General features: G+C 42.2%; 1 protein-coding gene across 1 annotated transcript in view; it reads left to right on the forward strand.

The window, feature by feature from the left end:
* The first annotated feature begins 1,922 nt into the window (after positions 1-1,922).
* The window catches only part of SPG11 (SPG11 vesicle trafficking associated, spatacsin), a 58,805-nt gene continuing 45,736 nt past the window's right edge, over positions 1,923-14,991 (forward strand). The window contains exons 1-7 of the mRNA XM_065411830.1: positions 1,923-2,134; positions 3,797-3,981; positions 4,669-4,896; positions 6,226-6,424; positions 7,041-7,178; positions 10,160-10,614; positions 14,555-14,700. Of these exons, the coding sequence (XP_065267902.1) occupies positions 1,923-2,134; positions 3,797-3,981; positions 4,669-4,896; positions 6,226-6,424; positions 7,041-7,178; positions 10,160-10,614; positions 14,555-14,700 (1,563 nt within the window). The remainder of the gene's footprint in view (positions 2,135-3,796; positions 3,982-4,668; positions 4,897-6,225; positions 6,425-7,040; positions 7,179-10,159; positions 10,615-14,554; positions 14,701-14,991) is intronic.

The raw sequence follows: 14,991 nt of genomic DNA on the forward strand, positions 1-14,991 counted from the left end.
CCCGGCAGCTTCCGGATAGGAGACGGCGAGCGGGCGGGGCCAGACCACGAGGGGCGGGGCATAGAGGGCACGCTGGGGAACTGACAGGGGTTTAGGCAGGGCCCGGGCTCCTAGGGGTGGGGGAAGAGCTGGGAGCCTGGAGGATACTCCACCCCGCCCAGCGCGTTCCTGGTGTGCAGCTGGGCCAGGGGCATGTTTGTGTGTAAACCTGACTTGAGCTTTGCAACGATTCAGTGTGTTAAAGCCTTGCCCAGGCTGGGGCGATCAGCCTGGCAGTAGCCCCTAAAACATTCATACTTGGGCAGCGTTTGTGTGGGGTGCAACCCCTGCAGGGTGACCCAGCACATTCTAGAGATGTCAGTAGCAGAGTCTTCCCCAGAAATTGAAATTAGAGGGGGTGTTTGAATTTACGGGGCGGGGGAAAGAAGGGTTGGAAAACGACTACATTGGCAACACTGCGGGGGGTAACTAGTTGACCACTGGAGGAGGATGGGACAGTTGGGGGGTCTAGGGAAATCCCTCAGTGCTGTCAGTTCATTTGTACTGTAGTTTAGTGGCTGGTGGCTGAAACAATCTGGATTTGAGCAGGTCTGAAATTCCATCCAGCACAGGGCAAGAGTGGTGCCTAGGCTCTGATCTTGCAACAACCTCTACTGGCACAAAGAACAGGAGTACTTGTGGCACCTTAGAGACTTAACAAAGTCCCCTTCCTTGCAGCTGCCAACTCAATGCGGAACGGGGGCCAGTGTACAATACAGTACAAAACTGATCAGCATCTAAAATCGTGGCTGCAGCAGACATAAAATCCCAGATATAAACCATTTGTTGGGATTGTTGCTCCTCTGCTTTTCCTGCAGTGAAAGCAAGAAATAGGTTAACTGGAGAACAGCCTTGTGTCATAGATACCTACACATCTATACTCCCAGTTAAACCAGCCTCTGACTTTATAGTTTGTGAGGTGCACAATCTAGCTGCTGGAATTTAAATACTGTTGTAGTACTTGCTTTGGAGGACTACTAGGTGTTATTGTTTTATTTCCAGTGGGTATTTTACACCAGGAAATTTTATTATGGAATGTCTTTGTGGGGGAAGGAGTCATGGGAATGTTTTAGGATATTTTGAACCTATTAAATTTGAGTTTCCCCTCAAATAAATGATCGTGTTGACACATGCACAGGAGCAGAGTAAAAGGTCTCTGGCACTCTGCTTTGAGAAATCATGCTACTTTCAAATATTAGTACCCTGTAAGATTTTCAGAGAGCAACTGATAAAGTGGTAAGCTTCATCTCCATTACAAAATGATTAGTCAAGGTCAAACCAGTTAGGAGTTACAAAATAGAAAATGGATGGTTGGACAATGGGAGTTACGGGTTAAGTTTGATCCAGATTCTAGGCCCCTTCTAAATTTCTTGAGTGCCGACTACTTGCTCAAATGTGCGCGTCCCCAGGCTCAGTGACTAAGATTGCATCTGAGGTTAGGAGCCCATTGAAAACAGAAGTCACAGCATAGAATGCTTCATCTAAAATGGACTAGCTAGCAAGCAACCTATCCAGAGATCCTCCTGATCTGAGCAGACAACTCGTCTCAGTGTGGAGTGGCCCCAGACCACCAATTTCAATCACACGCTTCTTGGTTGCACTTCACCGCTAGCACGCACGAAGACTACAAATCCTAGCATGCAATGCTCCATGTGGAGACAAAGAGCCTCTAATCTTTACCGCAAGGCATTCTGGGAGTTGTAGTCTCAGTGGAATGTCCACTTCCTAAAGCAGAGAGAGAGATTTCCGGGTTTCCTCGGACCCAGCGAGTCGCATCAGATTGGCCGGAAGTCGTGCCCTGCGCAAGATGGCCGCGGCCCTTGTCCCCCCGCTGAAGCCGGAAGTTCGGTCTGGGGGGGAGCTGGCTGGCAGCCCCTAGGAGGATGGAGGGCGCGAAGGGGGAGCTGCGGGTGCTGCTGGTGCCCCTCGCCCGGGAGGCCCGGAGCCCGCTGGGGGACACAGCCCTGGTCAAGCTCAACAGGGCGCAGGACGCGCTGGGAAGCCTGCTGGTCTCGGGGGGGCTCCACCTCAGGTCCCTGGCTTGTGGCAGGGCTGGCCGGGCCCGCGGCAGCCCCACCCCGGGACCGTGGGCGGAGTAAGTGGCGGGTCCGAGCGCAGGGGCGGGGCGGGGGGTCCCGTCGAGGCCGGGGTCCGCGGCGCTTGGGGCGGGCACGCCGGGATCCGAGCCGCGCTCCCGGCGGTGCGCTCGGTCTCCTGCTGTCAGCCCTTTAACGCGCTCACGGGTTGTTGGGCGGCGCCTGACGTGTCCGCGTTTCTCCCGGTGCTGGGTATGGTTTTGCTAATCGCCACAGGGATGCACCAAAGCGTGTTCTCCAGGGCCGTCTTCAAACCCTCACAGCCCTAAATGTGGGAGGCGGAATGGAAGGAGCGAGACAGCAGGGGGCAGTGCTTCTATAGCCTGGGAAATTTCCCCAAATCTGGGAATTTTGGAGTCAAACGTTTTGAATGAAAATTCCCAATTTCCCACGTTGAAACATTTGACTCACAAATTCCCAGGTTTGGGGAAATTTCCCAGGCTATAGAAGCACTGTAGAAAACTTTATCTGGGAATTTTTCACCAGATTTGGGAAATGTTTAGTGCTAGGTTGGGAAAAGTTGGCATCACGATATAGAAGCACTGGGAGAGGGCTTGCTGTGACCCAGTAGCCCCCTCTGTTTGTCCTCTGACTGCAGAGGTGTTAACCGGCCACTCTCCCTGGGATAACAGGAGTACTTGTGGCACCTTAGAGACTAACAAATTTATTAGAATCTTTCCCTGTTTGTTGTTAATAAATTTGTTAGTCTCTAAGGTGCCACAAGTACTCCTGTTATTTTTGCGGATACAGACTAACACGGCTGCTACTCTGAAACCTCTCCCTGGGATAAAAACAATGAGGCGTCCGGTGGCACCTTAAAGACCAACCGATTTATTTGGGCATAAGCTTTCGTGGGTAAAAAACCCGAATAAGCTTTCGTGGGTAAAAAACCCACTTCTTCAGATGCTCTGAAGAAACGGGTTTTTTACCCACGAAAGCTTATGCCCAAATAAATCTGTTGGTCTTTAAGGTGCCACCGGACTCCTCATTGTTTTTGTGGATACAGACTAATATGGCTCCCCTCTGATACTTGTCTCCCTGGAATGGCTTTTCCAATATGTGCTAACTACTTATTGCTAAGCTATCTGTTCCACTTTGCAGTTTGCGGTGACCCTGGGAGAACTTTTCCCAGACCTGAAGAAGAGCTCTGTGACTGTGTAGCAGGCACAGCTGGAAAGCTTGTCTCTCTCTCTCTCTCACCAATATGAGTTGGTCCAATACAAGATATTATTTCACCCACCTTATCTTTCTGAAGCATGGCAATCTCCTCTGTCTTGGAACACAGACAAACTGTTACAGCCTGCCTGAAAATTGAAGCGTCACTGACAGCTTAAAAATCACGTTCTGTTTTGAAAGCGTTGTGCCTATTATTGTTACAAGTAACTCTTATGATCACTATAACTAAAATAGATAAAAGAGCAAGAAAATATTTTTCCTTTTTAGTGTTTAGTTTGGACATTTGATAGCACTTTGTGTGTGTATATTTCACTGTTTTCTGTCAGTGTCCTAGTTTTGTGTGTGTGTGTGTGTGTGTGTGAATAAAACACCACACTGGATATTTTTAAACTGCTTTGTTATTTTTCTGAACTGTGGAATCGATTGAAGTTGGAAGAGAATAATGTGAATAAACGTAACATATTAAATATTGTTATTAAATATAGCTTCATGTGGGAGGATGCAGAAAATAATGATCCACAAGGAAACAAGCCAAAACTCCTGGCTCTTAGTAAAAACAATGAACTGTTTGTCTATGAGCTCAATAGAGAGGATGGAAAATCTGACACAACTGCCTTGTACAGCTGGAATGAAGAGAGACTTAAAAAACTTCTGGAAGTTAAAAATATTAGTGAGTACATTCAATGTATATTCCATATTTTTAATTTCTTGGTGATTATGGACCCAATCTTGCAACAACTATTAACATAAGAATGGGCTGCAGGATTGGGCCTTAGGAAGGTGTAAAATATTTTCATGCTGTCATTTTTAATGTTGTGGGTTTGGAACTCATCACTAATGCTAATGAATTTGTTGAATGGCAATGATATAAATATTACAGACGGTCATGCACTTCACCTGATCAAATGAAAAGAAGAAGGTACTATAGTTGAGACTATTCTCTCTGATCCTGCAGAGACTTAAGCATATACTTAACTTTACACAGTGACTAGCCTGTGGAAGTCACTGTATAAAGTTAAGCAGATGTGTAAATCTTTGCAGGATTGGGGCCTTGATACATTAAATAACTTTAAGATCCCCCGCCCTGAAGTCTCCTTGCTAAAATATTTTATTTTCAAAATTAGTATTTTTAGTGCCTATCAAAATGTTGTTTTGTGTTCCCCATGTTGGCTTTGGGTAGTAGAAGTTGGTTAAACAAATTAGTGCTATTCTTGGAACTGTTCTGACCTCAGTGATCTTGGCACACTACATTGATCAAAAGGCTAAGACAATGAATTTAAGCTATAAAGTGTCTCTCCAATCAAAACTACCAATTTGGATATGTAAACAACTTGATTCTTTAAAAATAATTTTACAGGTCTTTCTTCAATATCGTCTGTGAAGATTCTGTCATTTAAAAAGAACACATCTTTGCTACTGTTGAATAACTTTATTCTTGTGCACCTTGAGTTTCCTGGAGAAGATACAGAATTACATGCACTTGACTGCTTTATCCTTGATTTGTCTCCACAAGCTTTGGAAAGAATAACAGATGTGAACTTTTGTAGAGGGGTTCTATTTTTGTTAGATAACTCTGGCTGGATATGTATCCTTTGCAATGGAGACTGTTTCCCTATATAATTGATCAAAAAAAGTAAAGTCATCCTGTGAAGAAAAAGAATGTGGATAACAGGTAAAAAATATTTCTTGAAACCCTTTCAGGATTAAACACAAATTTTGTGAAGGAAATTCAAGCCTCACTATTTTGAAGTTATTTCATCCATCTAATCCATGTGATAGCATAGTTCAGTGTGAAAAGCTGAAGTACAGGTACCAACACGGTCTCGCCAGGCCAGTGGAGCTTCATTATTACACTGTAGAAGCTAACTTTTTGGTCTCTTGCGGCAGGATGATAGCCATTTGCTTCACAAACTGTTCAGCTATCTCTATTCCCAGCTAATTTTTCTTACACTGTATAATAATCCCATTATTTTGTTCTTCCAACTGTGTTTTGCAATAAGCAATTGCCAAAAAAATGTGAATGCACATTTAGAGAGGTCTAGCGTTTTTTAATAGTATTTAGATTTTAATTGATTTTTAATTACATTCCTAATGGTTTTACTAGTAACTTCAAAATATTTGTTTAAAGCAATTTATAGGTTGTACTTTCCAAGACAACTAGATACAGTCGTTCAGATTTGATCAAATTCTGTAGCTTGTTGTCCTGCTTAAATAGCAGTGGTACAATTTCTCATGAAAGACTGGAGTCCATTGCATCGTTTTTGGTGGCTGACTTCTTGTTAATGCTCCTACTCCATGCTGTTGTCCAGAATTCAAAAACAGGCTTGTGAACATTTTTCAAGCAGTCTCTCACCAATACTCCAATATTGATTACGTTAATTACTATTCAGAGAGATTGTTTTACTTCAACTTCAATCCACTCAGTCTGTTATTCCAACAACCTTGCAATTTGTACTGCCAAAATTTAAAAAGACCTCTTCTGCTCTAGTCATTGTTAATTAAAACTGTACTTTGCACAGTTTTGCTTTTATAATCAAAAACACATATTGTTGAAGAGTGAAGTTTGGGGCAGCAGGGAGAGTGGATATAGAAATGGTGTTCAATATGTGCTCTGTTGGCATAGAGTTTCTAATTAAATTGGACTGTCAGCTTTTTATGAAGCAGGGCACACGTCATACTTTGCATTTTATATAGCACCTAGCGCAATGGAGCTCTAATCCTGATTGGGCCTTTGAGTGCTACTGTGAAACATCATAAAAAATTAATAATTATAAATACCTTGCTGTGCAAGAACTTGAAGACTATATACATATACACCTGCCTTGGGAAACAAAGTACAAGAAATTCATTGTTATGTATTGTTTGCTTGTTGAATAGTTTGAAACCTGTCACTTTCTTTGACTTTGGCGTAAAGACATATTTGATACAGTAGATGGTGTGCATCTAGCAGATGTTGACGTTGCACTCTTCCAAGCAAATGTGGAGGATGAGAACAAGAATACAACCATCTTATCTCCCCTCACTTCAGTAAAGGTGTCGCACGATCTCAATGTCGCTGTGATCGTTAATTCCTCTAATTATGCCATTTCTATTGATCTAAATTTGTATTTCAGGTATGTTTGCTGCAAAATTTTAAAATAAATTTTTATGAGGCTAGCTAGTTTTAAATTATTGCCAATCTTGCATCTGTTGCGGTCAGAAGGCAAATTCTCATTAGCGTCCATTTGGTTAGGACTGGGCCCGAGATATAGTAAAAGCATATTAAAAAATCATGTTTCTTCAGAGTTTGCAAATCAGTGTGCTTCAACATATGTTCTTCCACTTGAGCAAGCAGAAAAATAGTCTTCATGTACTATTGCTATAGGAGGCGAGGGATATCAGATAGCATTGGGTAGTAGCAGCTCCTTGAAGTATCTACAGGTATTATATTGGAACTGCTTAGCAATTTAAAGTTACCACCTCTATTTGATAACTGCTGACAGAAGATTTGACCCTGCAAGAATTCCACGCCTGAAAGAGGATTGCAGAATCATACTCTGGGATTGTTTTATATGAAATGCTGTTGAGTTTAGAGAGAGGACCACTTCTCTGCAATATTATCTTCCAGTTTTTCATCAGAATAATTTTGTGACTTTATAGAATAAATATAAAAATTTGCATTTTAAAAATGGTCATTAAAATGTTTGGAGGAGGTGTAACTTAAATTATTTTTAATATCTCTATTTGCAGAGAATTCCCTGGGCATTTATTTTGTAAGAAAATTTTTCAAAATCTTCCTGTGACACGACTGGAAGGAATTGATGAGGATGACCTTGCTAGCTCTGACTGCAGCATGAAACTTATGAGGTTTTCTTTCCGGACAGACAGGTATGTAAATATAAATACCTTCTAACACAAGCTGTGACAGTTCCTGCTGCATCATAATCTAGGTCAGAGGTTCTCAAACTGGTGGGCAGACCTCCCTGGAGAGGCATGGAATGTATTCTGAGGGGGCGTGAGAAGCTTTAGGAAAAAACTGCGCACATTTTACCCACAGCAATGAATAACTAGCAAAGCTGATTCCTCCAGACATACAAGGTCCTCCTTCAGATGGCGCTGTGCATTTGACTCTAGATAGCACTGTGCATTTTGACGGATTTCTGTTAAGCTTCCATAGTATTGTACAAAGTTGTTGCCATCTGTACGTTAATCCGTTTGCTACGATGCGGTGTGCACATTTAATTGTAAGCATTGACTGCAATCGGAGTTTTGTTTTTGCTCTTATTACAATAGATCATTGGCTTTGTTTGAATCAATGACTTACTGTTTTTAATATTTAGTGAGAGTTGCATGTTAGGTTTTTTTTTATCAGTATATGTACTTGTGTGTGGGAGAAGGGGGCGTAAACTACAGACACAAAGAAGGGGGCACAATCAAATAAATTGAGAGCCACTGATCTAGGTGATTCAAATATTACTAGATTACTTAATTTTAATTACAAATTTTGCAAGTTCTGAAATCAGCTGTGCACAAATTTGTTAGCTCATCTTAGTTTAAAAATGGTGTGGTTCTTAGGCCACTGCTAGGAAATTAATTAGATGGTCTCAGTCCATTTTCCATAGGCCACTAACCAACCTTGAGACAATAGTGTCCTTGTCATACTACTTTGACTTAGATTTTAACCAGTACCGACAGACGTGTCCTATTACAAGTCCCCCCAGAACTTTTTGTATGCTTGACATAGATGAATACATATCCTCGTCCATAAGAATGGCCATACTGTGTCAGACCAGTATCCTGTCTTCCGAAAGTGGCCAGTGCCAGATGCTTCAGAGGGAATGAACAGAACAGGGTAATTATTGAGTGTTCTATTCCCTTTCGTCCAGTCCCAGTTTATGGCAGTCAGAGACTTAGAAACACCTGGAGCATAGGGTGGCATCCCTGACCTTCTTGGCTAATAGCCATTGATGGACCTATTCTGCAGGAACTTATCTAATTCTTTTTTTGAACCCAGTTATACTTTTGGCCTTGACCACATACCATGGCAAAGAGTTCCACAGATAGACTGTGCATTGTGTGAAGAAGTACTTTCTTTTGTTTGTTTTAAACCTGCTGCCTATTAATTCCATCAGGTGATCCCTAGTTCTTGTATTATGTGAAAGGGTAAATAACACTTCCCTATTCACATTCTCCATGCCATTCATGATTTTATAGACCTCTATCATATCTCCCTGTAGTCATCTCTTTTCTAAGCTGAACAGTCCCAGTCTTTTTAATCTCTCCTCATATGGAAGCTGTTCCATACCCCTAATCATTGTTGTTGCCCATCTCTGCACCTTTTCCAGTTGTAATATATCATTTTTTGAGAAGGGCAACCAAAACTGCATGCAGTATTCAAGGTGTGGGCATACCATGGCATTGTATACCAGCATTTTGATATTTTCTGTCTTCTTATCTATCCTTTTCCTAATGCTTCCGAACATTCTGTTAGCTTTTGTGACGGCCGCTGTACATTGAGCAGATGTTTTCAGAGAACTATTCATGATGACTCCAAGATCTTTATTGACTGGCAATAGCTAATTTAGATCCCATCATTTTACATGATGATGTTTTCCAATGTGCATTACTTGCATTTATCAACATTGAATTTCATCTGCCATTTTGTCACTCAGTTTAGTGAGATCCCTTTGTAATTCCTCACTGTCAGTTAAATCCAAAGTTATCTTGAGTAATTTTGTATCATCTGCAAATTTTGCCTCTTTGCTGTTCACCCCCTTTTCCAGATCATTTATGAATATGCTGAACATCACAGGTCCCAGTACAAATTCTTGAAAGACCCTGCTATTTACCTCTCTCCATTATGAGAACTGACCATTTATTCCTACCCTTTGTTTCCTATCTTTTAGCCAGTTACTGATTCATGATAGGACCTTCCCTCTTATCCCATGGCAGCTTACTTTGCTTAAGAGCCTTTGGTTAGAGACCTTGTCAAAGGCTTTCTGAAAGTCCAAGTATACTATATCGACTAGATCCCCGTTGTCCACATGCTTGTTGACTTCTTCAATGAATTAAAATAAAAATAGTCTGAATGTGTCTTGTTCACATGTAGTATTTTAATTTTAGTATTTTAACTATGATGTTTAGCTAGTCTAAGGGCAGGTCCACACTGGGGCGGGGGATCGATATAGGAAACGCAACTTCAGCTACGAGAATAGCGTAGCTGAAGTCGATGTTTCCTATATCGAACTAAATTTACTTACTTCGGGTCCACGCGGCGCAGGCAGGCTCCCCCGTCGACAGCGCTTCCTCCTCTCGGCGAGCAGGAGTTCCGCAGTCGACGGGGGAGCGCTTCTGGGATCGATCTATCGCGTCCAGATGAGACGCGATAAATCGATCCCAGAAGATCGATCTCTACCCGCCGAATTGGGCGGGTAGTGTGGACCAGCCCTTAGAGATAAACAATATACTATTAATATTAACTTCTTAAATCTAAAGCTGTAACAGCTTTATGTAGTCAGAATAGTTCTCTTGATTCGATGAATGTCTTATTTACCAAAAAACCTTACGAAGTCCTTGAGTAATTCTATGAGAAAATTAAAAACAAAGATCAACACTGAACGTAGTGAAATTTATGAGCTAATGTAGCTGTAAGCATACAACTCAGTTGCACCAAGTAAATAATCAGTATTAAAATAGTTTTAGATAGATTACTTTGCCAGTATTTTGAGGGTGGAGTGCAGGATTTTGGATGTTGTCCATAAATCTTAGTTTATGGTTTTTGGTCAAAGGTAACCTTTTAAAATTGAAGCCTGTAAATGACTTTCATTATCATGATTTTGGTGGTTGTACGTTTTTCTCTCTTTCTCGAGGTCATGGAAAGCACACTTGTCCTCGCTATATAACACGTCAAAGAGACCTGACTCTCCAAATTTGGCGTCTAACATTTGCTTACCTTGGTACCAGTACCTTCTCCATCTTGAACATTATGATTATAAAATCTGTGAGACGTCTGAGAAGATCTTGTCCTCCATACCACAAGACATTGTCTATATCCTTTCCGAATCAACAAAGAAAGATTATGCAAATATCAATGACATAGGAAGACAATGGAAAAAAATCCATCCAGGAGGCCTAGAAGAAATGAAACTTGAGTGTAAATCTGTGACGGGATTTAGTGCACTGTTTGCATTATCAGCAGGTGACAAAGGATTGATTGTTGCTCTGTGGGACTTAGAGACACAAGATGTGACATATTATCACATTGGCAAAAACTGTATTTATGTGGATTGCAGTGGAGAGGAGCAGTTGTGTGTCATTCAGACAGGTGAGTTTTTTGGTTTTAACTAATATGGTGAAGACTTCTGTTGAAAACATTTTGATCTGTACTAACAATATGCTTCCCCGTCTACCTAATATGATTCTCCCCAATTCATAATGCTTTTCTGCTGAGGCTGAGTGTCATATAGGGCCCTACCATAGCTTTGTGGCCCTGTTTTAACAGAAATTCAGTATGTGTAAATTAAACAAATTAGTGCGTAGTTTGTAATTTTTTCATATACTGATTTAGTATGAATTCACCAATTATAGTGAATAATTACATTGTATAGAAAAATCTATAACCGTCCAATTTTATTTTCTAGGTTTAGATAGGAAGTACACTTATATTTGCTAAATCTATGCTTTATTTTAAACCCTGCCATTTAGAACATTAAGTTTCAAAGACAGCGATTTATCATATGTCTTGTTGTAAGTGAGGGGCTTCATGAAAAGTTTAGTGCCAAATCCTGCTTTGAGGTATACATTTGCACCTCATATAAACTCCACTGGGAGTTGTGTGTGCTATATTTGAAGGCAGAGTTTGGCCCATAAAACGTGGGCCCTTCCTCATGGCTAGGGTTGCTAACTCTGACTGAAGCTATTCCGGGAGATTTCCCCCCCCCCATGATGTAATGTCATTTTCTTAAAATATCCTATTAAAATCTCCTGGATTGCTTTCAGTGGTCTCCGGGAGATCAGTGCCGATTCCGGGAGACTCCAGGCCAATCCTGGAGGATTGGCAACCTACTCATGGCCTGTGACCCTGAATCTTAATCAGATTGGGGTCTCTCTGTTCAGTGCGTTTTTCCTTTCTTTTTTGGCTGCTTTGTTTCCCCTGTATTTTCCCTTAGTTTCTCCTTATGTTACCCCCAGCGTGGATGTTTTTACTTTTGCTGCAAAGTGAGCAAGTGGCAGCCTCTTTTGATCTAGGAACGGGCCTTTTGTAGTTGCTGCACAAGCAGGTAGTTCATGCTTTCCTCATAGGTCACACACGCAAGCTCCATGCTTAGTGAGTTTCCTTGCCTCCATGGATCTTCATTATGAAACCTGAATCTGTCTACTAGCTGATATTCTTAGTATAGTTTACATCGTATTAACTATCAGAGGGGTAGCCGTGTTAGTCTGAATCTGTAAAAAGCAACAGAGGGTCCTGTGGCACCTTTAAGACTAACAGAAGTATTGGGAGCATAAGCTTTCGTGGGTAAGAACCTCACTTCTTCAGATGCAAGTAATTACTTGCATCTGAAGAAGTGAGGTTCTTACCCACGAAAGCTTATGCTCCCAATACTTCTGTTAGTCTTAAAGGTGCCACAGGACCCTCTGTTGCTTTTTATCGTATTAACTAGTTTGTTAAATGCATTCTTTTATCTGCTGGAGAATCTTATGTTTTGAATATCTGAATTTGACCTTAATCCAATGATTGTTTTTTTTCATCTGAATCTGTGAACCGTTCTGACTTAGTACCAGGAGAGAGAAGGTAGGTGAGGTATTATCTTTTACTGGACCAACTTCTGTTGATGGAAGGGACAAGGAGGAAGGAAAGCTCAAAAGCTTGTACCTTCCACCAACAGAAGTTGCTCCAATAAAAGATATTACCTCGCCTAACTTGTCTCTGTCATATCCTGGGAACAAGGCTGCTACAACAACACTGCAAACATAAAACACAGATTCTATGGATATTTACATAGGTAAATCACTCTGCCCAGGATGCCTTCCAAACAATGGTCCTCTGCTGTGTCACTTGATTCTCTGACTCAAACTACATTCTTGTGTTCTCTTCTGCTTCTTCTGGACATGAGCACATGTAATCGTATATTTCAGTGGATAAGGATTTTGCTTATGACTGATTTCTTTGCTATGTTTGGACATGAGGGTTTCTTTCAGGAATGGGACACTAGATTGTCATGCAAGTATCTCAAATTGATGTATTTTTAGTTTTGATTAAAATACTTATTTTTTTGTATGAGAATTTATATCACCTTGTAACTTTTATGTTTATATACTTAAGTTGTGAGTTTAGAGATGTTTTCTTTTGAAAGTCGTAAGAAAATTAGTAAGATGGGTGTGAAAAGATGATGGTGTGACATTCTCTCCTCAGAGAGCCCAAAACCATAAGCTGCTGTATTACCTCTCTGCCTCAGCAAGAGAGAGCTTTACTGGCGCTTAAACTGTGTCAGCTCCCTGCCACATCAGTCTGTCTGTCTCACCAGCAAACTCCTTGAGGCTCTGTGTAGAGGGTCCCGGACTCACCCCTGCGGCGCCTCCTGCTGGTCGTCCAGGGAATTAGCTCACCAGCCTCTGGAGCGCCCTCTGCAGGCCGGTGATCCGCCTTGTCCTCTGCTCTGGCCCCCGTGTCCCTCCCAGGACCCCAGTGCCCCTTGCTCTGGGTGCTGCCCCCTGGCAAGACCCACACACGCTGGGTCTCCCCTCCCAGGGGAACCCCACCCACTATCCCCACCTTGCCTCAGGATAAGGCCACTGCCAGTCACCAACTAGCCCCCACTCTCTGGGGCAGACTGCAGTATAGGCCACTCATCACTGGCAAGGTTGGGTTTGGACCTGCTGCCTTGGCCTAGCCCTGGGCTGCCCTCTGCAACCCCCAGTACTCCTGGCCTTCTCCTAGGCCGCAGCCTGGAGCTCCAGGCTGGAGCTCCCCAGCCCTGCTGCTCCACCACAGGTACCCTGTCTAGCTCCCTGCAGCCAGGCCCTTCTCTCTCTGAAGGCAGAGAGAGACTCTACTGAGCTCCTGGCTCCTAGCCTCTTATATAGGCCAGCTGAAGCCTGATTGGGGCATGGCCCCAGCTGCAGCCACTTCCCCCAATCAGCTCAGCTTTCACTCTGCCTGCTCCCTGGGCTATCCCAGGCCCTTCCAGGCAGGAGCAGGTATCCACCCTGCTACACTCTGCCAGCCATAACCTTGCCTTGCAGGTGACATTGAGTGCACCCCAGTTCCCAAGTTCCCCAGAGACGTCTCTGCAGTATCCGGCTTCTATCACTAAACAGCCACAGAAATGACCAAGTCTACTGCTTCCAAAGAGACTGTGCACACCCCAACCTGTTCGTTTACCTGAAGACCCCACTTACTTTAATACACAGCACTGAGATGCTTCAGAGTAAAACTAAGTATAGATTTATTAACAAAGCACATAGATTAAGTGATACTGAGCAAGAGAAGGCGACAGGTCTGGTTACAAACAAAACAAAATCTCGCTTGAACTTTAGCAAGCTACAGTCTTTGCCTATGCAGCTTTCTCACTTCCATCAAGCTATCAGCATCTCCAGCCCCTCAGGCAGGAGGACCCTCCAATCACAGAACCAGAGGGTGTTTGGTCCCTTCCTCCCCGAAGTGATGGATAACAAAGGAGTTCCCTCTCTTTCCTTTGATGGTCCAGAAAATCTTTGACATGTATTCTTTGATAAGTAAAGCCAGACAAAGTTTTTCTCCCTGGTTGCTTGTTCTTTGGGGTGCAGGTGCCAAGCCACCACTTCTTCATCTTCTGGTCAATTTGCTTTCTCAATTGGCTTGATCACTTTGTTTACCTTGGAGGTAAATGGCCTTTCATTGTTCTTGACTTGTAATCAAGCCATGCTGTTTTCTCATCTGCCTGTTGGCCTGATCTGTGCAGACAGGTAAATCCACATTCCTTTCACTAGGACAGACTTAATTATCAGCTGCTTCCACAATTTATTTTAAGAACATATTTCCAGCACACCTACATAACTGTGTGTACACCACCCATACATATATCACACAATGATATTCATGACCCGCATGTCACCAGGTATATGATACTTTACAGGACGTTGTTTGGCTACATATTCTGACAACAGTGTGATGGATGTACCCTTTGCCAGTGGCATAAAGGGGCATCACAGATGGATAGTCCAGTTTTAAAAATATTAAATGTAAACAATATATTGACTGTCATTTTGGTTATTTTATTTAGAGCATGGACTCTCCTTGATTCTGTTTGGTTTAACTCAAGAGGAATTCTTGAATAGACTGATAATCCATGGAAATGCTGGCATTGTAGATTCTCTTTGTCATCTCAATGGGTGGGGAAGATGTTCGATTCCCATACATGCGTTAGAGGTAAAATAAAATATAGTTTATCTATTATAGGTCAGGAGGATATGTCCTTAAAGTAGTGTAAGTAACTTATTTTAGTCTCTCATCATTAATAATGATTTTACCAGTCCAAAAAACAAACAAAAAACCCCACAACAAGTTGAGTTAAGGTTAAGAATGTGTAAGTGTGTATCAGTCACTTAAGGGTAAAAAAAACAAAGTACAAGAATATTGTAGTTATTAAAAATCCAAGAAAATAAGGAAATGTGAAGTAAAGGCTAACATACTGTAGAGAGAGTGAAATTTTTTTTCCTG

The sequence above is a fragment of the Emys orbicularis genome, chromosome 10, assembly GCF_028017835.1.
Source record: "Emys orbicularis isolate rEmyOrb1 chromosome 10, rEmyOrb1.hap1, whole genome shotgun sequence".
In the NCBI taxonomy this organism is placed as follows: domain Eukaryota; kingdom Metazoa; phylum Chordata; order Testudines; family Emydidae; genus Emys; species Emys orbicularis.